Below are 22,068 nucleotides of genomic sequence, written 5' to 3' on the forward strand. Positions count from 1 at the left end.
AGGGAGGCTGACATTTCCAGGAGGAGGAGAGCAGCTGTTGGCGAGCGACAGTCTAGTGGAAATGGAAAGTTCCTTAGCCACACCGATGCTGTCCTCGCTGATGCTGGTCAGCAGACACGGTCAGTGGCTACCGGGCGGAGGCTGGCCTGTGTCCGTCAGTGCAGAGTTCTCCCGGCCAGGCTGGAGTGGGCCAAAATGGCAGGGCATAAGGACCCGTGAGCACACCAGCATCACAACTCTGCGGGACAGTCATCAGTGCAAAGGACCAGGACCTGCCAGAATGATCTGCAACTGAAGATGCAAAGAAGGAATCCCAGTGAGACAGGCAGGAGGGGTGGACGTGCAGTACAGCCCACTCCACACCGCCAGGGGCTGAGCCATACACTGGAGAAGAAAGACCCCTGCAGGAGTGAGCCTCTGAGCTGCACACCAGGCTCCCCTGCTTGGGGTCCTACACGGGGCAGACACGTCCCCCAGCATCTGGCTTTGAAGGCCAGCAAGGCTTAATTTTGGGAGTTCCACAGGCTAGGGGGAGAAACTTCACCCTTAAAGGGCACACACGGAATCTGTTGTGCTCCAGGCCTCGGGGGCGAAAGCCATACCTTGACGGGAGATTGGCCAGGTCTCCCACATCTTGGCAGGGGGCAGGTCTCCTGGGGAGGCAGGGGGTGGGCAGCTATGGCTCACCCTGGGGACACAGACGTGGGCAGCAGCCATTCTTGGGCATTCCAACCACGTGGATGCTGGTGTGCACGGCCATGGGCACCCCCTCCAAGAGCTGGTCCTACCCAACAGTCTGCACACCCCAGTGCTAGGACACCGCCTCCTGAACAACTAACTGGGTGGGGGACGCAGCCCGGCCCATCAGCGGACAGGCGGCCTGCAGAGCCGAGACCAGCAGAGCCCAGCGCCTGGGCGCCAGCCTCTGGCCCTGCCCTCCAGGAAGCCGGCTGCAGCCTCGGGCCAGCCTCACCCACCAGGGGGCACACGCCACACATGCAGCAATTCCACTCCCGGGCATGGATTCAGACAAAACTCTAGAACTCAAAGGCACATGCACGCCTATGTTCATAGCACTGTTCACAACAGGCAGGACATGGGGACAAGCTAAATGTCCATTGCCAGATGAATGGATAACGATGTCCACACATGCAATGGGATGCTGCTCACGCGTTAAAAAGAGTGAAGGAACGCCATTTGTAGCGAAATGTCATGATGTCACACGTGGAATCTGAAATATGACAAATGAAACTGGAACAGTCACAGACAGAGAGAACAGACTGACGGCTGCCGAGTGGCAGGTTGGGGTTAGCAGACGTAAGCTGTTACATAGAGAATGCATAAGTGACAAGGTCCTACTGTACAGCACAGGTAACTGCAGTATTCTGTGACTATAATGGGAAGAATATGTTAAAAGATATTTACTGACTTGCTTTGCTGTACAGCAGAAATTAACACACTGCAAGTCAACTATACTTCAATAAAAATGTTAAAGCTGAAAAAAAAGCACCCAAAATCTATAATACACACACAAAAAGAAAAAGGAATACAAACATTAAAAACAAGCATCAAATCACAACAAAAGAAAGTTTAAAAAAGAGACCTATAAAATGCAACTCCCAGGCAATTAGCAAGAGGGCTATAAGAAAATATCGATAATTACCTTAGGGACTTCCCTGTTGGCCCAGTGGTTAAAAATCCACCTTGCAATTCAAGAGACGCAGTTTCGATCCCTGCCCAGGGAACTAGATCCCACATGCCTCGGGGCAACTAAGCCCACGCTCCGCAACTAATGAGCCCGTGCTCTGCACCAAGCAACCTGCGCACTGCACCTAGAGAGTAGGCCCTGCAACTGTAGAAGGTTCACGCGCAGCAACGGAGACCCTGAACTGCAACGACGACCCGCGCAGCCAAAAAAACCAAAAACCTATGGAGCTGAGTGCTCCCAGCTGCATCCACTCTGGAAGAGATAACGAGGGTGCTGACGCTCTGCGGGGCCCTGCACCGGCGCGAGATGGAGAAGCCGCGTTCTTGCCGGGTTCAGGGGAGGCTGGGCCAGGGTCTTGCCGCTGACCCCGGCGCCCCCCCGCCCCGGCCCTAGGCAGCTCAGGCTGGACCCCACGGGCCCCCGCCCAGCGCCCCAGCGCACCGGGCGTGCATGGGACACGGATGGCTTTGCTGTTTGAGGGCAATGCGTGGAGAGTATGGTGCGCCGATGGCGAAGGCGGCGAGCTCAGCGTCTGCAGAGCTGGGGATGGGCTCCTCCATCCAGGATGGTCCTCGCGCTTTAGAGAAACTGAGTCATGGGCTGGTGCGCGCTCCCCCTTCCCCCATCCCTCCTCCTCCCCTCCCTGGAGCCCCGAGGAGCGGACCCTGTGGCATCGCCCCGCGTGGGCTCGGCCGGGTCTCCGCCTCCCCAACCCTCCTCCCATGCGCCCACGGTCAGAGAGTAGACCGACCCGGCTCTGGGGAGACTGAGACACAGAACAGCGGAGGAATCTGCTCCAGGCACAGTCTGTCAGCGACAGAGCCGAGGCCTGACCCCAGAACGCCCCCCCCCCCCCCCCCCCCCCGCCCGCTTCCTCGCTCTGACCCCAGACGACGGCCGAGCTGCCGGGCCTTCTCCGCCCCCGTTTCCAGTGGGGGCCAGCCGCCCCCTCTGACCGCCCTGGGGCTAAAGGGCACCAAGCGCCCTTGAAAGCGCAGGGCGCATCCTGTCTGCGCCCCTCCTCACAGATCTGCCCTGGGCCCGCCACGTGCGTGCGGGGAAGACTGGTCCCAGTCGCTGCCGGCCTTGCCTCACCAGGACCCCTCCTCCCACCCCGGCGGGCAGAGACGGCAGCAGCACAGGCGTGACTCGGAGGCGGTGGTGGGGCAGAGGCTCTGCCTTCGTCTTTAATGGCCAGTGCGGTACAGTCAGTGGACTGACAGGTGGACGGGACCCGCAGAGGGTGGGAGGGCGCCTGTTCTGCCCCTGGAGAAGCCCGCCGCTGGCAGGATGCCCGGGGAATCCCCCCAGCTCGGGGTGCTGAGCCAGCCTGGAGCTCTGGAGGGACAGCCCCCCTTCTATTTGCCAGGGACCCCTGGGCACATCTGTCCCTAGCTGGACAGGGCTCAAGGCCTAGGTCAGGGGTGTGACTCCAGCCAGGCTGTGGGCCCTGCTTGTGGCTCTCAAACTGTCCCCTCCTGTACCATAGGTGGCTGGAGGAAACGGGGAGATCGACCGGGCTCCCTGGGCAGACAGACCCCTAGGCCTGTGGCGTCAGGGGGGTACCAGGGTGCCTGGGTGGTGCTGGCGTGGGGTGGGTGCACCCAGGCTGCAGCTCCCTTGTAGCGGGGGTGTGGGGGGAGGCCTGTGGGAGCGGGGTCCCCAGTGGAGGAGGAGGTGCCACGGACAGTGGGGTCAGGGCTGTGGGGCCCTCAGAGCGGACCCAGGAGGGGACATGGGCTGGCGGTCTGCTCTCCCTGGCAGGGACGGCTGTGAGTAACCACCCACAGAGCAGGGCCCGCCAGACAGGGGTGGGGGGCGGGGGCAGGCGTGAGACGGAGCGCGGAGCACAGCCGCACCCGGGGAAGCATGTCCGAGAGCCAGGCAGAGCCCTGGGGCCAGAGCGCCCGGAGAAAGTGGTGGCTTCGGCACAGGGAGGCGGCTGGGCGCCCCCAGGCACTACAGGCAGGGATGGGGGGAGTCCCGGCGGCCCTCCCCAGGTGGGGCTCAGAGGCCAGCCGGGAAGGAGGCGTTGGCGGCGGAGGGGCGCAGGCAGCTCCGGTGGGCATCCCTCGTGAGGCTGTAGGTGCAGTAGGCCACGGCCGAGCCCAGCGTCAGCCCCGTCATGTAGGACACGGTCATGGTGTTCCCTGTGGGCAGGACTGGGCCTCAGCGGGTGTGGGGCCCTGGGGGGTTGCAGGCCACAGCCCGAGCTGGAGCCAAAGCCCTGCTCCTCGGGGGGTGATTTGGTGACCACGGCCAGTTCCTGCCGCCCAAGGGCTGCCCCACCTTGACGGCATGTGCTGGGCGGCCCAGCCTGGCCTGCACCTCCTCTCCAGCCTCCTACCTTGTCAAGGATGACGTGGAGTGTCCACCGGGCTTCCCACAGGTACCCTGACCAGAACCCACCTCCAGTGCCCCTTCCCCACTCAGCCCCCCGTCTCACTTGACAACCGTCCAGCCTTCCTGCCCTTGGAAACAGGCCCAAACTTGGGAGTCCTTCTTGACCACACCCCCGCCCCCTTCTCATGCTCCGTCTCCCAGTCAGTCAGCTGGCCCTGCAGGCCCTACAGTCAAAACAGATCCCAGAACCAGCGCTTCCTTCCAGGCTCCCCCCACCTCTTCCCGCCACTTCCCTGGCCCCCGGGGGCCTTTGCACATGCTAGTCCCGCCACTTCCTTTGCACCATCACGTGGCTGGCCCCTCACGCCTTCCTCCAGGGCTCTGTTCCAGCCTCCTCCCCGGTGATGCCTTGCCAGACTGCCGTGCTTCCACCGTGAGGCCCGACCCCGACTCCTCCGTCCCATCGCTGCTTTGCGTTCCTCCAGCACAGCGCATCTGTGTGCTCTGTCGGCTCTCACGGTCAACCCCATCAGCACAGGGACTGCGCCTATCGTCGCTGTGTCCCTGGAGCCTAGCACAGTGCCTGCCTCGAGGCAGGGGCTCACGGAGCCGTCATGGGACAGATGAGGAAGGGGGGTGACAAACGTCCCAGCCTACGAGCTGCGAGCTGACTCGTCGCTGGGACCCAAACACAACTGCTTGCGGTGTGGCCTTGACTTCTACGGGCCCGGGTTTCCCTGCCTGGCGGTAGACAGTCTCACAGGCAAGCGGGCAGAGCGGGGCGCCTTACCTGCCAGCTCCCGCTGCTTGGGGCCCACTTTGCCCGCCGCCAGGATCATGGGCACGCTGCCAAAGTAGCCATTGCTGATGCCCATGAGGAGGGAGAGGACGCAGGGCCAGGCCGGGTGGCGGAGGGCGGGTGTGCCGCTGGGATAGACGCAGAGGATGAAGAGGGGGATGAAGACCACACGGAGGCAGGAGCAGGCCAGCAGGTGGGTGCCCCGCCAGTCCATGGGCAGCGCCGCCAGGATCTGCAGGGAGACGGACCTGTGGGCCCCAGTCTCTGCCCTCGCCTCTCCAGACCCACTCCTGTCCCTGGACGCTCCCGGCTCAGGCCGTGTCCCTGTCCTTTCCCGTTTTTGCCTCCGGAAACCAGCCAAACCCCTCACTATGGCGACACACAGGCCTTGCGGTGTGCTCGGTGTGCTCCGCACCCAGCTAAACACAAGTCGTGTCCTGCGTCAGTTCTCACAGCGCCCTCACCAGGTGAGCTCGTGACCCCATTTGAGAAACAAGGACACAGCGGCCCAAGGAGTCAGGCCCAACTGTATCACTTTGCAGGAAACAGCAGCAGCTGGACCCGCTACCTAAGCTTGGCTCGGAGTTTCTCAGACCTCCCCGCTGTGTGACCGTGGGCAGATGGCTCTCCCTCTCTGAGCCTTGTGTTCCTCTAGAAAAGCCCAATGATAGGCTAGCCAGTTCTGGGTGCTCCTGCCCCCTTGCGTGTGTCCACACCTGTGCTACCAGAGACCCCTCACCAGTGAGCCCGGGGCCAGTGCCACCTGCCCCTCTTCTTGCCCCTGGTCTGGTCCATGGCTCTTTCCCACCCTCCCCACCCGGAGCCACGTGCATCTTCAACTGGGGGCGCCCTCCCCTCCCCCGGGGCGGCGCCCACCTTGCCCACGAAGTCAGAGAGGTTGAACACTGCCATCAGGAGGATGGGCAGCCACTCGCCCAGGATGCAGTGGCGGATCTCGGACTCGAGACCCGGGAACAGGCACAGCGTGATGAAATAGGTCACGGCGATGGAGAGCATGTCTGCCCAGATGATGCGGGCCACCACGTAGCGGTGCAGGAGCAGGGCTGTGGGCGGCCGGCGGGGTCAGAGGGCGGCGAGTCCAGGGGCACCCACCGGAGCAGCCGCCCCGCCCCGCGCTCAGACCCGACACCGGGCCCGGCCCGCCCACCTCGGAAGGAGGGCCAGCTGCGCCTGATCCTTGGCCGAGGCACGTCGAAGCGCGTGTAGGCGCACCCGCCCGTCACCTCGTGGGCCGGGCTGTCCTTCGGGGACCCGCCGTTGGCCAGCGCTGGGCCCTGGTGCTCCTGGAGGGAGGACGGGAGGGGGACGGGATTTGCGTGCGGGTCCCCGCCTCCGAGCCTCTGGGCCTGTGCTCCCCTCCACCCCCCACGCCCTTCCGGCCGCACGGGTCAGGTCTCAGCCCAGAGCCATCTGGGGAGCCTCCCTGACCATCAGGGGGGCCCCCAGTGGGCCGGCCTCTGGCTCACTGTTGTGTCCCCAGCCCAGGGCCCAGTGAGGGCGACTGGCGGGAACAACTCCTTCGAGAACATTCTGGCTCCCCTTGCCCTGCCCTCCTCCTGGGCGGCTCCCGGGCTCCCCTGTGCCTAGCCCCCACACCTGCCATCCCTGGGCCCTCTACGGGCTAGGCGGCCCTGCCACCAGAGTGCGCCCCAGCCCCCAGGACGGCTCTGCACGGACCTCAGGCCGCAGGTGTGGTCCATCACAGCCGGCGTGGGCGGGGAGGGGGGGCGGGGGGGAGTGTTAAGGCCTCAGGGGTGGGCTGTCATAGCCAGAAGGGGCTCAGGACCCAGACATGTGTGCGGCCGGGGACTGGAACCGTGGTCCACATGAGGAAGGAGGGCCCGTGAGAAAGGGCCTCAGGCCACAGAAGGAGTTGGAGCGGGAGGGGAGCCGCGGCTGGGACAGGGTGGCGGCGGTGCCCGGAGCCCCCAGACCCCGACCTCTCGACTTACAAAGTGCACGTCCTCGGCGGCCACGTCGTGGTGCACGCGGTAGCCGGCCCTGCCGCTCGGGCGGCAGTGGCGGGGCCGCGCCGTGTGGTAGAGCACGAAGCGGCTGCCCCGCACCAGCAGGTGCAGCAGGAAGCAGAGCAGCTCCAGGCCCGCGGAGACCAGGAAGAAGATGAGCGTGCCGGCCCGCTCGTCCGGCAGCAGCAGCTTGGTGAGGATGCGGCTCAGCGAGACCATCACTCCCGCCGTGCCTGCGGAGGAGGGGCCGTGACACCCGCCCCGCCTTCCCGCTCGGCCCCGCCCTCCCGCTCGGCCCCGCCCTCCCGCTCGGCCCCGCCCTCCCGCTCGGCCCCGCCCTCCCGCTCGGCCCCGCCCTCCCGCTCGGCCCCGCCCTCCCGCTCGGCCCCGCCCTCCCGCTCGGCCCCGCCCTCCCGCTCGGCCCCGCCCTCCCGCTCGGCCCCGCCCTCCCGCTCGGCCCCGCCCTCCCGCTCGGCCCCGCCCTCCCGCTCGGCCCCGCCCTCCCGCTCGGCCCCGCCCCACAAGCTAAACCGCAACCCTAAGACTTGCCCACAGGATGCATCCAGGCAGACCATCCCTCCCCAGGCCGCCGCCTGCTCACACCCCCTCCCGCCCCACTGGAAGCATAGATGGAGTGCCTGCTGTGTGCCTAGTACCGCCCCGCCCTGAGGACACACACAGGGACGGTGCACACAGGCCCTTTCCTTATGAGGCTGGAGGGGAGAGACCCCAAGGTCGCATAGAAGAACACCAGGATTTGGGGGTACAGGCGGGGGAAGAGGGCAGGGCGAGCATCCCTGGCAGGGGGCTGGCATGAGCTCTGCATGTTTCTATTTGAGGAGCTGAAAGGAAGTTGCGGGCTTGGAACCAGGTGGGTGGGGAGTCACAGCAGGCCAGGTACCTTCCTGGGGGCCCCTGCTGCTTGGGGCTGGGTGGAGGGTGGAGCTGCAGCTGTGCGGAAGAGGGGCACCGCATGAGGGGGTCAGCTGCCTGGACCCAGGGCTGGAGAGAAGGGCTCAGCTGGAGGGCAGGCAGGCAGGCCCACACAACTTGCAGAAAGATGGGGTGTTGAGTAACTTTCAGGTTTGAGCGTGGGGGTGCAGTTCACTGAGGCCCTGGGAAATGACACGGTGGGCTTGGGGTAGCGAGTCTGAGATGCCAAGCGGCGGTGGCTCACGGGTCTGGGGCTGTGAGGAGAGCCTGGTGCTGAGGGACGGCACTCAACATCACGTGTGTGGATGGGCTGACCCCACACACGCGCACACACATGCACACACAGACACAAAGCGCATGCCTCACACAGGCGCTCCGAGGCACTCTAGACCCACCTGTGCCTCACATCCCGGAGGACTGCACACCAAGGAGGCCATGCCCGTCACAGCCACATTCCTCGTCTGGGAGCCCCGCCCCTGCTTCCAGCCAGGCGTCCCTGCCCCATGTGCCCAGGGCTCCTGAGCCCCGCCTCAGTCCCAGGGAGAGGGTCTCAGAGCCCAGAAAGCCCAGCGCCCACTCCTGGGGTCTGCAGATACTCACTCTCCCCTGTCATCACCCCCTGCGTGTACCTCTTGGGCAGCATCCCTGTGTACCCGTAGAAGCTGGATTGCTGCACTTGAGAGAGAGAGAAAGCGGTAACCGTGAGACACCACTTATCCCCTGTTCAGAAGTTCAAGAACACTTGTATTGGCAGGGGTGGGGAAAGGACATGAACACCGCTGGGGGCAGAGGGATGTGGCGCAGCCACTGTGCAGGGTGGCGGGAACAGCACTGCCTGCCTTCCGTGTCCCCACCCTGGGCGAGCCAGGCTCCCCCACCTCCTCTGATCACTGAAAGCCAAGCAGAAATGACACACATCACTCCGGGACCAGGCAGGAAAAGCCCACCTGGCCTTCCAGTCTTTTTTTTTTTTGTCCCCTCAGGGGCAGCTACAGACAAGGTCACGTGTTACAAATGGAGCGCCACCGTCAGTACCAGTGAATGTGGAAGGTCCCCCAGGGACAGGCTGGATGTGTAGCAAGAGTCAGGAGTAAGACTGGCTCTGCAAAGCCACTGAGATTTCTGGGCTCATTTGTTACCAAGCATAACCTCTCTCATCCTGACCAATAAGACACAAGTACAGGGACTTCCCTGGTGGTCCAGTGGCTAAGACTCCACGCTCCCAATCCAGGGGGCCTGGGTTCAATTCCTGGTCAGGGAACTATTAAGAGAACCCACCCACCACAACTAAGACCCGGTGCAAGCAACTATATATATATTTGAAGACAGAACTGCAGCAGCCTCTGGGGATGATAAAGCCACCCTGGCTCACACCCTACAGTCTAATGACTCCACGTCTAGAAGGAAGCCCCGGAGCAGGACTGGCAACCTAGGATCTCGTGGTTGTCACCAGGATTTTTTAAAAAATAGAGCAGACCTGTGTACAAAGCCTGGATTGAGAATATGATTTCACAAAGCCTTGATTCCATTTATAAACACACACACACACGTTTGCTGAGTCATAATGTGAAATGCATTTCTTCATGGAAGTCGTGATCAACAAAACTACTGGCCTAGACCTTTGCTGCCGTAAAAGAGGAAGACTGAGGGCCACTTGGATTAAAGACCAGTAATGCAGCACGTGGTCCTGGGCCAGAAAGACAAAACTTATAGAGAACATTATAGGGACGGCCTGTAAAATCTGAACATGGGTTACAGATTCGATGACAGTGTGGTGTCAGTGTGCAGTGTCCTGATTTGGGCAATTGTAGACACGGTTCTAGAGGAAACGTCTTAGGTTTAACTGTTACTATAGTGAAACACCCTGAACTGTTAGTATTATGGCAAAAAGTGTGACGATGTCTGGAGTAACTCCTGAATGGTTTAAAGAGAAAATGTTCATTATTTTACATTTATATATATGTACGGTGATTGCAGCCATGAAATTTAAAGACGCTTACTCCTTGGAAGGAAAGTTATGACCAACCTAGATAGCATATTCAAAAGCAGCGACACTACTTTGCCAACAAAGGTCTGTCTAGTCAAGGCTATGGTTTTTCCAGTGGTCATGTATGGATGTGAGAGTTGGACTGTGAAGAAAGCTGAGTGCTGAAGAATTGATGCTTTGGAACTGTGGTGTTGGAGAAGACTCTTAAGAGTCCCTTGGACTGCAAGGAGATCCAACCAGTCCATGCTAAAGATCACTCCTGGGTGTTCTTTGGAAGGACTGATGCTAAAGCTGAAACTCCAATACTTTGGCCACCTCACGCGAAGAGTTGACTCATTGGAAAAGACCCTGATGCTTGGAGAGATTTGGGGCAGGAGGAGAAGGGGACGACAGAGGATGAGGTGGCTGGATGGCATCACCGACTCGATGGACGTGAGTTTGGGTAAACTCTGGGAGTTGGTGATGGACAGGGAGACCTAGCGTGCTGCAATTCATGGGGTTGCAAAGAGTTGGACACGACTCAGCGACTGAACTGAACTGAACGGGGAAACTTATACATACAGCTACTTTAGAAGTGGGGAGAGACAGAGAAAGCCAGAGAAGGAAAGAAAGCATTTGTGGCAAAATATTAATGACTGGTGAATCGAGGCGACAGTGAAGGGCAGGGAAGCCTGGCCTGCTGCCCTCAACGGCATCGCAAAGGGTTGGACGTGACTTAGCGACTGAACAACAATAAGGTGAAAGGTATATGTGAACTCATTATATTATTCTTGCAACTTTTCACAAGTGTGAAATAGTTTCAAAATAAAAAGCTTTTTTTTTAAAACATTGGAAAGCTACTGCCCAAGAGAAACACTGACACGGAAATATATGCCTGAGAGTTTGTGAAGCACAGCTGATGCCTGAGCAAACCAGGGAGGTGCCTTAATGCCCACATAAGACTTGGGCGTGTGGACATGTGCGCGGCACGGGTGCTCCGACACTGCGTGCCCAGCGCACACAGCCCTGTGGGTGTGCAGTGTGTGATGTGTGAAAGTGGACACACCCGTGTGCATGTGAACACACACCAGCTCTGAGCCTGGCTCACCCTGTATAACACTCCCCCAGCACACAACTCAACCCACCTCAGCCCCCTGGCCCTACCTGTGCAGCCGAAGGCCACGGTGCCCACAGCGGCCAGGTTGATGGCGTAAGCCTGGTCCCTAGAGAAGAGCTGCAGCCAAACGTCGCAGATGCTGATAAAGAGGAGGGGGCCCAGGGCTAAGAGGTAACCTGGGTGGGGAGAGGCCAGAGCGGAGAGCAGTGAGCAGTGGGCTGGGGGAGCCCCCTCACCCCCACACAGGGCCAGGTCTGAGTGCTCTCTCTCTGCTGTTCCCCTTAGGACTGGAAGGGCAGGACATCTTAGAGGTCTCAGAGGAGCACCTGGAAGACTTCCTGGAGGAGGTGCCTTTTGAGCTGGACTTTGAAGCTGAATGTTACCATGGAGACAAATGGTAGAGAAAAAGCAGGGGAGAGCAAGGGCCCCGGGACACATGTGGGGCACACAGCAGCCTCCCCAGGAACGGGCATCATGCCGGCATGCGCTGCACCCCACGAGCCCAACCTGGTTTTCCTTTCCTAGGAGGAGGCGCACCCATCTGACTGACAAGGAGAGTGAGGTGCAGGGAATGGAGGGGTGCGTGGTGGCCAGAGGGGAGGCTGGGAGCCGGTGGGCAGCAGGCAGCGTACCCGCGGTGATCCTCGTGTGCAAGCTCAGTCTCTCCACCAGCGCGTTGTTCAGGAGCACGGCCACCAGTGCCACCAGGATGTAGGTGAGGCTCATGTCAAACACAATCGAGGTTCCTGCGGGCGGTGGGGGACGCTGGGGGGGCAGCCGGGGCTCAAAGGAGCCCCGCCCACTGCACCTGCCCCCACAGAGCACTGCTTCCTCCCTCTGCCCCAAAGGGGCTAACGACCCAGAGAGGGCGAGGGGCTGCCCTGGGGTCACACAGCAATTCACAGCTGAGCTAGAGTTTGAAGACAATGGGCCCCCGGAGCAGGGTGCTGCCCGAGGGTTTCTGGAGGCAGCAGGCCCAAGCCGAGCGAGCAGGGCAGTGTGGACGGCAGGGCGCAGCTGGGGCCCACCTGGGTACTTGTGATGCAGGTAGTCCACGTCGGTGATGAAGCTGTTGTAGGGCAGCAGGAAGCCCACGCCAGCCAGCAGCATCGCGAAGTAGATGGCGTGGTAGCGGTCGTCAGGCACCGGCTCCTCTGCCGACAAACCCAGACGTCGGGCGAGAGGCGGACAGGCCCGTGCGTGGCAGTGGCCACCAGGCTGGGCTGCAGGCCGCCGCCACAGGCACGGTGAACCACGCCACCCCCCTCCGTGACCAGCACAGCCGTAGCCACTCAGTGTCACCGAACCACAGACGCGGCATCCCACCATCCGGTGTCCCTGCCACCGAAGCCGCCACCGTGACCGCCATCGGCATGGCCACGCCTGCCACGTTCAGCCCCTGAAGCCACGCCGACGGTGGGCACTCTCCATCCCTGTGGCCGCAGCTGCCCACACCCCTGCCAGCACGGCCAGGATCGAAAGTCACAAAACACTGTGGCTGCTGCCACCATCGGACCACCACCACCACCATCACCGTACCGTGGTCCCTCCTCACCCGGGCGGCAGTCGCCATGGCTGCCGTCCATCCCAGGGCCAAGGCTGGCAGAGCCAGCTGTGTATCACGGCTGCTGGCATCACCTCACAGCCACTAGAGCCAGGGCCACGGTCACTGGGCCACTGTCCACCCTCACGGCCGCTGCCGCCCGAGTCATCACCATCGCAGCCACCAGATCCACAACCACCCACGCCAGGCCAGAGCAGCCCTCACCACGCCGCCGCCCAGCACCAAGAGGCCACCGCCTCCCGGCCCCCGCCGCCTCCGCGACCCTCACGACCTCCCTGACCCTCACCACCGCCTCCGCGACCCTCTCCGCCTCCGTAACCCTCATCATCATGGCCACCGAAGCGCCTAGCTGGACAGAACGCTGAAATGGCTTTTTGCGGACTCAGTACAGGGCCAGCTGGGTGTCAAGAACCAGTGGGGCTGAGACAGTGTTCTCTGGAAGGCTGTCTACACTCTTAAGTCCGTGTCCAATATATGGGGCTGGTTCTCCTAGAGTTAGTGTTCTCATACCCACGAACCACGGTGGAAGTTAGAGCAGGCGGAATCACTACAACCTGCAGAGGTCCCCTAACTAGTGATATTGATGCTGTCAAACTGCAGTGCTGGAAAGAGTTTTGAGAGCCCCTGGGACTGCAAGGAGATCAAACCAGCCAATCTTAAAGGAAATCAGTCCTGAATATTCATTGGACGGACTGATGCGGAAGCTGAAGCTCCAATCCTTTGACCATCTGATGCAAAGAGCTGACTCACTGGAAAAGACCCTGATGTTGGGAAAGATTGAGGGAAGGAAGAGAAGGCGGCGACAGAGGATGAGATGGTTGGATGGTATCACTGACTTGATGGACATGAGTTTGAGCAGACTCTGAGAGATGATGAAAGACAGGGAAACCTGGCGTGCTGAAGTCCATGGGGTCGCAAAGAGCCGGACACGACTGGGGGACTGAACAACAGCAGAACGCTCGCTCCCCACCCCATGTCTCCAGGCTCCACTGGCGCAGGGGGCTTCCTTCTAAAGGGCGGGATGGCTCCACCCCAAGACACAGTGATCCTGCAGAGGACAGAACTGCTGTGCCCACTGGGGGCAGGGGGGCTGATCCTGACCGTCCGGGACATCCGGGTGCTCCCAGATGTGTGGGTCTGGAAGATGGGAGATTCTTCACGGCCTCTCTCAGGATGTCCGCTCTACGTGATACAGTCCATGGAAAACGACACCAACCCACATCTAGCAGGACTGCTAGCGCTCCAGAGCCTTCAGGAAAAGAGCCCTGACCGGCTAAGGTGCTGCTGGAGGGCACAGGGAATATGGGGCGGGGGGTGGGAGAAAGGAGTTATAAACACCGGCTACCGTCGTGTGACTAGGCAGACAGGAAGACTGGCTGCTCAGGCGTTTCTTCCTCATTCTGATCTGAGCACGTGTGTGTATGCGTGTCAGGGCTTCCCTGGTGGCGCAGACGGTAAAGCACCCGCCTGCAACGTGGGAGACCTGGGTTCGATTCCTGGGTCCGGAAGATCCCCTGGAGAAGAGAATGGCTGCCCACTCCAGCGTTCGTGCCTGGAGAATTCCGTGGACAGAGGAGCCTGGCGGGCTACAGTAGTCAAATGCTCTTATTTTATTCACTTTCTCACCCCTGTATCATCCAACATAAGGTGTGCTCGTAACAGTTAACTCTGCATCTCAGTATTTAAGTTTTGGGGAGCAAAGAAGAGGTGTGAACATCAACGCACCAGGACTTTGCAGCCTCTGGGGAAAGGGTTAGTGTGTTTTCATGACTTGCCTAAGGTCCCTGAGCAGACAAAGAGATGGGAGCTCTTTGGAACCCAAATCTGCCTGCCTCCAGACCCGCATGCTGCCCACTCTGCAAGTCTGCCTATTTCCTCCACCGAGGGAACCCGAGGCTCAGAGAGCTTGAGGTCTTTGCCCTAGGACACACATTCAGGGAGTAAACAGGCTCCTGGCATCTCACATCAGTCTTTTTGGGTACTGCGCTGAAGTGAAGCAAGGCTGGCTCTGGCTAATGAACGTGGCCAACACAACATACGTCGCCTGCAGACAGAAGTCTGCACACGGGTCAGTGCACCTGCCCCCGTGGAAGCCCACATTAAGACGGAGGCTTCCCTGAACACGCCTGGACACACGGCGCTGGTGAAGGCACCGGGACCGTGGGCTCCTTTGTCACTGCAGCAGGTCTAATCCATCCTGACCAGTGCGCTCCCCGGGCTCAGTGATCCCCTCACCGAGGCTCCCCATCCCAGGAAGGCTCGGGAGGACTCCCAAGGCCGAGCCTCCGCTGCCCCTCACTCACCAGAGTCCGTGAAAATCGGGATGCTCCTGGTCCTACTGCCCTGGGCCTGGGTGGCCCCGGCCGCCGCCTCCTCCAGGTGGCCGCTGTCGAAGCTGAAGCTCATCACCACGCTCCCGTGCGGCGTGCTCGCCATGCTGGCCTCCCGGGGGCGCTGGCTACCCACCGAGCCCATGGTGGCCGCTCTGCAGAGAAAGCAAAGGAGGCCGGATGGGGAGCCCAGGAGAGGACCACTGCCCCACTGCCCTGCTGCCAGGCCCGCGCCCCCCAGGGCCATCTGTCCTCTCTATTCATCTCTCTCTTTTTTTCTCTCTCTCTCTTTCCTTTTTTTGCCATGCCACATGGCTTATGTGATCTTAGCTCCCTGCCCAGGGACTGAACCTGGGCCCTCAGTACTGAAACTGCAGAGTCCTTATCCCGCCCATCTTGAAAAAGTGCGCTGGACGCAAACCTAAGCGGACACGTGATGTCACGTAACTTGTGTCTTAAGATGCTCCCCGGCTGCAGCAGGGAACAAGACTGGAGGACTGCATGAGGGCGGCGGCGGCGGGTACGGTTGAGAGGGAAACAGATGCGGTGGGGGGAGGGGTGGTTTGAGCACTCTGTGTACCAGTGCTGCACTCGAGTGTCCCATGAACCACTGCCTTCTGTGGTGGTTCCAACATCCTCTCATTTGATGGCCGATGAAAATGAACGTTCCTGGGTGAACAGCTCCTCTGTCCCGCCACCCCAGTCTCACAGGCAGCTGTGGGGCCAGCCCCGTGGGGTGGCAGGAAGTCCTTCCTCTCTGGCTCTTGCCTCAATTCAAATCTGTATCTTTGGAGGAAAGGAGCTAACTGATCCTCAATGGACGTTGTTGTTCAGCCGCTTAGTCGAGTGCGACTCTTTGTGACCCCATGGACTGCAGCATGCCAGGCTCCCCTGTCCTTCACTATCTCCCAGAGTTTGTTCAAACTCATGTCCATCGCATTGGTGATGCCAGCCAACCATCTCATCTTCTGTCGCCCCCTTTTCCTCCCGCCTTCAATCTTTCCCAGCATCAGGGTCTTTTCCAATCAGTCGGTTCTTCCCATCAGGTGGCCAAAGGATTGGAGTTTCAGCTTCAGCATCAGTCCTTCCAAAGAATATTCAAGACTGATTTCCTTTAGGATGGACTGGTTTGAACTCCTTGCTGTCCAAGGGACTCTAAAGAGTCTTCTCCAGCACCATTGGAGAAGTTCGGTGTCTAGCTTTTTTCCCTAAAATACTGACCAGTTTGTTTTTGTAACAACCTTTAATCATTTATCTGATTGTGAAGAGGATACACACTCATTGTAGGGAACCGGAGACAGAGATGGGACGTGGCAGCATCGGGCACTGAGTGTGGCGCCCCTACTTCCTGATTCCCCCCCCGGAGCATGGGTCAGGGCACCCACAGAAGCAGCGGGGAGAGGGACCGCTCCCCAAGGGACCCCATGTGCCCACAGCTGCTTTGACTCTCTCTGAGCTTGGCCCATAGCCACGCCCATCCCCGCCTCTGCCTGGTTCATCTCCTTTCCTCCAGCAGCCCCGCCTGCCTACCTGCTCCCCAGCCTCTGGTGGGCTACCCCCGCTTCTTTGCTCCCCATAGAGAGTTTCAGTTGGGGTCTCAGAGTCTGGAGCCTTCTTTGCTTCCAGGTGGGTCTTGGGGAAATTCTGTCCCTGCCGGCTGGAGGCTGACCAGCAGATGGGCACCCAGGAGCAATGTGTGTTGGGGGACCCGGGAAGCCAGGCGTGACCCCCCTCCAGGCTCAGCCCTGGACCTCCTGCCACATCTGGAGCTGGGGAGCCGAACAGGACTCAGGATGGAGCTCAGTCTGGGAGTGAAAGGCTGTGGCCCTGGGCAGGGTCTTGCCCTGGAGGCTTGGACACCCTGGGTCCCCCAGCCACCCAGCCTCCCAGGTGGGCCCAGGACAGGGTCTGCAACGACGAGCACCTCTCCCTCCAGCCTTGGAGGATGTCCGCTTCCGACCCCCTGGCCTGTGTTCCTGAGACAGACGTGGCACTCGGGACACGCCCGGCCTCTGTGCTGAGGTTTCAGCCTGGCCGAGAAGCCACACCACCCGGGAGGCGGACGTGCTCCGCATGGAGCCAGGAGGCCACCCCGCTGCTCCCAGACGCTCTGCAGGCGAGACGGGCAGCCGCCACTCACATTGCCTGGGCCACTGTGCCCTTGTGCTCCTCCAGGCCCCCTCCTGGGAGGTGCTCAGTGGCTCCAGGACCCACGATACGACGTCTCATGTTGGCAGGGCAAGGGGGGTTGGCTGGAAGGGGCTGCCCCTCCCTCTCCTGGGCTGCAAGTCTCCAAGCCATCTTCCCAGACCCCCCCACGCCCAGCTCCACCCCACACAGGCAGGCCTGAGCCTAGCTCTTCCCCCGGCCCCTCCTCCTTGGGTCCCGCTTTAATTAAACTTTATGGACAGGCACAAGGGCACAGGGGTCTTCTCCACACCCCAGCAGACCTGAAGGCCCCCGCTTCGCAGAAAGTGAGGCTGAGGCACAGAGAGCCAGGTCCAGGGGCCACACAGCGTGTTCTGGAGCCCTGCCAGGCCGACAGCCTTTGGCTCCCCCCATTTCAGAGCAACTGAGTTCTAACTGTGCCCCCAGGGCACTGTGAAGGCTCTGGGTGTGTGAACCCCAAGGCCAGGCCGACCCCCCTCAGGGGCTGCGCTCCAGCCAGAGGGCACAGGGAGCCTGGGATCTGCTTGGAAGGCCAGCCGGCTAGTCTCCCTGGGGCCTCAGGCTCCTGTGAGCCCCTGGCCCTGGCTAGCTGGACGCCCTTGCATGGCCCTGGACCCGGACCCCCTATCTGAGCCAGCCTGTGAGTTCTCTACTGCTCTTTCCGCAGCCAAGCCTTCCAGACTGGCCCAAAGTCCTCCCTGGTGGTTCTGCCCACAGGAAAGTGGGTTTCCAGGCCCTCGGGCCACCCCCTACCTGGAGCAGGGTAGGAGGCTGGCGGAAATGCATTGGCCAACCGGCCACAGGCGCCAGCCGGTCCGGGGTGCCTGGCCCCGCCCCTGGCCCCTGGCCTTGGTGCTGCAGTGCCCCCAGCCCCGGCTCCCTCGGCGAGACCAGCCCCACAGCAACGCAGTCGCTTCGCAGGCCGGCGCTCCTGGGCGAAGGACAGACGGTAGGACCCCTGGGAGGTGACCTCTGGCGCAGGCCCCACCTCTTTCAGCCGCTCTCCTAAGAGCTGGGAGGGGGCGGGCAGGGGTAGGGGCGCGGTAGGGCGGAGGAACTTCCAGGGAGGAACTTCAGCTGGAAGGATGCTGGGATGTGCCCGGGGAGGAGGTGGCGCCCGCCGGGCAGGGCCTGGAGCCGCCGGCCACTTTCCGCTTCCTGGGTCTGGGTCCTGCGCTCGTAGAGGGGCTGGTGGCGGGTTGGCCCGGTCCGGAAGCTGGACAGGGTGCTCGTGGGAGCCCGCTCATCCCGGGATGAGGTGGGAGGATGAGGGTCCCGGAGTGCCCGGGGTCCGCGCCCCTGGACTCGGCGGCCGGAGCCGGCGCGGAGTGGGGGGGAAGCACGGAGCCGGGCCGCGCGCGCCTCAGACAAAGGCTCCGACAGGTCCCTGCGTCCCGGCCGGCCCGCGCCCAGCCCGCCGCCCCCGCGATGGCCGCTTACCTCGGTCCGGTCCGGTCTGGGGGTGGGGGGGGTCCTCGGGGCGCCCGGCCCCGCCCGCGCCCGACGCCCCCGCGCCGGGACCCCTGGGCGCCCGCGCCCCAGCCCGCTGCGTCCCGCTCCCCGCACCCCGCCTCGGGCCCGGCGCGGCCGGCGTCCTCCGCGGGTCCCGGTCCGCCGGCCCCCGGGTCGGCGAGCGCGGCGTCCGGGGGGCGCAGCGGCCGCGGCGAGCACAGCGGGGGACCCCGCGCTCCGCCCCGGCCCGCCCCCCGCACGGAGCCCCGCCCCTTCCCCTCCTCCCTCCCCCCACGCCCTCCGAGCCCGCGGGGAGGGGGAGGGGCGGAGGCTGAGGTCTGGGGGCACCCCCGCCCCGGCGACCTCGGGGTGACCTGTGGCTGATCTAGCTACCACTGCCCATGCCCACCTCCCTGCCTGGGTGCCGAGGCCCACTCCGCTCCCCATCCCCTCTTCCCCCTTCACCACCCCAACTTGGGTCCCCTCACGTGGGAGGCCTGTGGTGCTTGAAGAGTGGGTGGGACAGGTCACCCGGTGACCAGATTCAAGTTTTGAAGGATGAGCAGGAGTCCGCGAGCAGGAGGCCCTGTGCATTCCAAGCAGGTCTAGGGGCTTCTGCAGCCTCCGTCCCCATTCCTGCCCTGGGGTCCTCCTGCTCGCTTGCTTGGGATCAGTCGCTGCGGAGGCGGCTTCCCATCTCGGAGCCTGTTTCCTCCCAGGTGGATGGATTTACAACGCCCCCCCAGGGCTGTTGGTCCCTGTGCGCACCTCTCTGGGAGCCTCAGTTTGCTCATTTGTGACCTGGGAGGAGCCCACCATGCCGGGAGAAGGGAGGGAAGATTCCTTGTCAGGAGAGGCGTCCAACCTCAAGGGGAGGAGAGGTGGGAGGTGGATGAACCTGCCCGTGGGAAGCCCTCCACTCAGGGCTGAGCCCCCCAGGAGGGATCCACACAGGTGCCTGGCAGAGACCATGCCAAGTTCCTACCTGGATGCCATTCCCTCACTCCCCACCAGACTAGCCTCTCCTCCTGTCCGGTGACCCACCTCTGGTGAGCAGAGGGTGGGCTGGGAGACAGGGCCAGTTGTTCAAAGTCATTAATCTCAGAGTTAATGAGCCTGGTGTCTTCCAGGGCTCTCGAGCTTTGAAAGGGCCAATGCAGGAGGCCCTGGTGGAGCTGCCCTGGTGCAAGGAAAAATTATTTGGTGCCTGTGAGACATTGTTCCAGGTGCAGGGAACCCATCAGGGTCCCTGCCTCCATGGGGTTTCACAGGCAATAAGCAAGTGCAATCATTTCTGGAAGCTCCAAATGCCTGGAAGACAGACAGTGGTGGGGAAGACAGCGGCATGTGCCTACGGGGGGTGGGTGGGTGGGCGCCATTGTCTAGAGGTCAGTGAAGGCCGCTCTGAGGTGACACTGGGTGGGAGAGATTTGCCTCTGGGGGGGAGGTTTGCGGGAAGGGTGCTCTGGGCAGAGGGAACAGCCAGTGCACAGCCCCGGGGCCAGAAAACCTCATTCTATTCAAGAACAGAAAGGTCAGTGTACCTGGAACAGAAAGTGAGAAGCCACTTGGGAGGAGCGGGGGGAGAACAGGGGCAGAGGGCAGAAACCAGCCTGAGCGGGGGTTCTGTTGGAGCCCCTGGCGTGTCTTATTTCTTTATTTTGGCCACACTGAGCAGCATGTGGGATCTTAGTTCCTGATCAGGTATCAAACCCATATCCCCTGCAGTGGAAGCAAGGAGTCCTAACAGCCGGACTGCCAGGAAATCCCTGGAGTGTTTTAGTCGGAGGAGGTTTTTAAGCCTAGATTCCTGGGGTAGGGGTGTGTGAATTGGAACAATCCTCCCAGAAAGTAAATTGGCTTAGAAAAGATGCCTTTGATTTGGAAAATCCAGCCTAAGGAAATAATTCTAAAAATACAGAAAAGGCTTTCTAAACAAAAACATTCGCCATAATAGCCAGACATTGCAAATAGTCTCGTTATCCAAGAAGAGAAGATAAGGACTATTCATCATGGTGGGAGACAGATGACATGATTGTTACATTTGAAAAAAAGACAAGAAAACTAGTGGAATAATTTGTCACCACTAGGATGTACCGTTTAGTGTGGAAACTGGCCATGTGAAAGCAAATGACATATAAACAGGAAGTGGGAAGAAATACAAAAGATACTTGGCACTTTGTGGCCCAAATTAGAAAAACTGGATAAAATGATTTTCTGGGAAAATAAAAATGAGCAGACAAGCTGCCATCAAATGAGAAATCAGATCTAAATAGAACATTTACTGGAGAAGAAATAGAGAATTTTGTTGAAGAACTATGTCTTCTCTGCTCCCAAACCCCAGGTGTGGGCAGCTTCACAAAATTACGGAATTCTACCCAACTTTTAAAGAAAGGAGAGCCACAGTGCGACGTCATCCTTTCAGAGCGCAGGAGAAAAGAAAGAGCCTGGTAAATCTGAAGAACACGGTTCTCTAAGAAAATAATAGGCGAGCCTCACCTGTGAATATCAGCATAACACCGTAATAAAATATTACCAAATAGCGATTGCTTCTGAGAAAGGAGATGGTGGGGGCGGGATCAGAGAAAGGACACTGATTTTTTTTACTGTCCCCTCTTGTACACTGAATTTTTCACATTATTTGGACAAGCCCGATACACAGTTAGCACACAGTAGTATATGTATTCTGCGTAGAGGAAAGACTAGAAGGAGACACAGCAAAATGTTAAACCGTAGTCGCCACTGAATGTGGGGACTGGAGAGGCATCACCATCTTTATATTTCTGACTTTTTTTTTGTTATGCTGCAGGGCACGCAAGATCTTAGTTCCCTGACCAGGTTCCCTGTGGGTGGAACCCCGGAGTCCTAACCACTGGCTCTTCAGGAAAGTCCCCTGCCTTTTCTATTTGCTAAGAAAAGTTTCAGTTTGCTAAGACAGGGGAGAGACTTCAGGGTTTAGATGAGGGCCAAGGTCTGGGAGGGTGACTGATGTTGCTCGTGTCCAGAGGACCTTAGCAGGAGCTGGCGATATTGTGGGGGTGGTCAGGGTTGTGTTGTGGGGACTCCAGTGGGCGTGGGAAAGGCGGATGCATTTGAATAGGGCTCGGGATTGAGTGGGGCCAGGCCACTCCCACAGCTTGCCATATCAGGACCCTTCCTCAGGGTCAGTCCAGCCACGAGCTCCGTAGGGCTCATGTGAAACCCACACACACCTCCTGTCTATGCCACTGGCCTCTGGAGGGTGTTTGTTACGCGGCATGGCTGTGGCTGTGATAACTGATACACTGGCTCGTGCTGTGCCCTCTGCCCTGCTCTTGAATGCCTCCTTGCTGTGCACCAATCCGTGGGTCTCATGCCCAAGGACCTTGCTTCACCCTCTGAGGAAGATAGGAAGACTTCATTTCCCCCACGGGGACCCTCAGCCCTCAGGAGCTGGCGAGAGCTCAGCCTCCCTGCTGTGTGACCTGAGGCCACGCACTGCCCCTCTCTGTGTCTCGCCTGGAAAAGGAGAACTGGAAGGACTATTGTGAGGAGTGAAATACCCAACACGCTGCACCAGGGAGGGGGCACCGACACTTGCTGAGACCTCAGTGCACACTCACAGACCACCTTCCCCCACCCCGCCAGCTGCCCTGTGCTGGGGACCCCTGAGCCATCCCCATCCTACCTGCGGGCTGACTGAGGCCCAGAGAGGCCCCC

At 60.6% G+C, this 22,068-nt stretch overlaps 1 protein-coding gene across 3 annotated transcripts; it reads right to left on the reverse strand.

The window, feature by feature from the left end:
- Positions 1 to 2,857: 2,857 nt before the first annotated feature.
- Positions 2,858 to 18,568, reverse strand: SLC29A4 (solute carrier family 29 member 4). Of its 3 annotated transcripts, none has more exons than XM_069571355.1 (11): positions 18,358 to 18,568; positions 14,722 to 14,903; positions 11,883 to 12,008; positions 11,487 to 11,600; positions 10,902 to 11,030; positions 8,372 to 8,446; positions 6,824 to 7,071; positions 6,019 to 6,154; positions 5,727 to 5,914; positions 4,842 to 5,082; positions 2,858 to 3,858 (listed from the first exon to the last, which is right to left on the reverse strand). In XM_069571355.1, exons 2-11 carry the CDS (start codon positions 14,891 to 14,893, stop codon positions 3,716 to 3,718), a joined length of 1,572 nt encoding a protein of 523 aa, XP_069427456.1. In that variant the 5' UTR covers positions 14,894 to 14,903; positions 18,358 to 18,568; the 3' UTR covers positions 2,858 to 3,715. The 3 variants fall into 3 exon arrangements, with proteins under 3 accessions (XP_069427456.1, XP_069427457.1, XP_069427455.1); XM_069571356.1 differs by lacking the exon at positions 18,358 to 18,568 and adding an exon at positions 16,279 to 16,480; XM_069571354.1 differs by lacking the exon at positions 18,358 to 18,568 and having other exon boundaries at positions 14,722 to 15,089.
- Between the last annotated feature and the right edge of the window lie 3,500 nt (positions 18,569 to 22,068).

Source organism: Ovis canadensis, chromosome 24 (assembly GCF_042477335.2).
Source record: "Ovis canadensis isolate MfBH-ARS-UI-01 breed Bighorn chromosome 24, ARS-UI_OviCan_v2, whole genome shotgun sequence".
Taxonomy (NCBI): domain Eukaryota; kingdom Metazoa; phylum Chordata; class Mammalia; order Artiodactyla; family Bovidae; genus Ovis; species Ovis canadensis.

Excerpts from the sequence above, each read along its gene's own strand:
- SLC29A4 (XM_069571354.1), bottom strand. The coding sequence starts at position 14,995 with ATGGCCCTGGGGGGCGCGGGCCTGGCAGCAGGGCAGTGGGGCAGTGGT. Across the intron at positions 6,155-6,823 it reads CCGCCGAGGACGTGCACTTT|GAGCACCAGGGCCCAGCGCT; the intron begins GTAAGTCGAGAG and ends TCCTCCCTCCAG. Across the intron at positions 3,859-4,841 it reads CAAGCAGCGGGAGCTGGCAG|GGAACACCATGACCGTGTCC; the intron begins GTAAGGCGCCCC and ends TCCTGCCCACAG.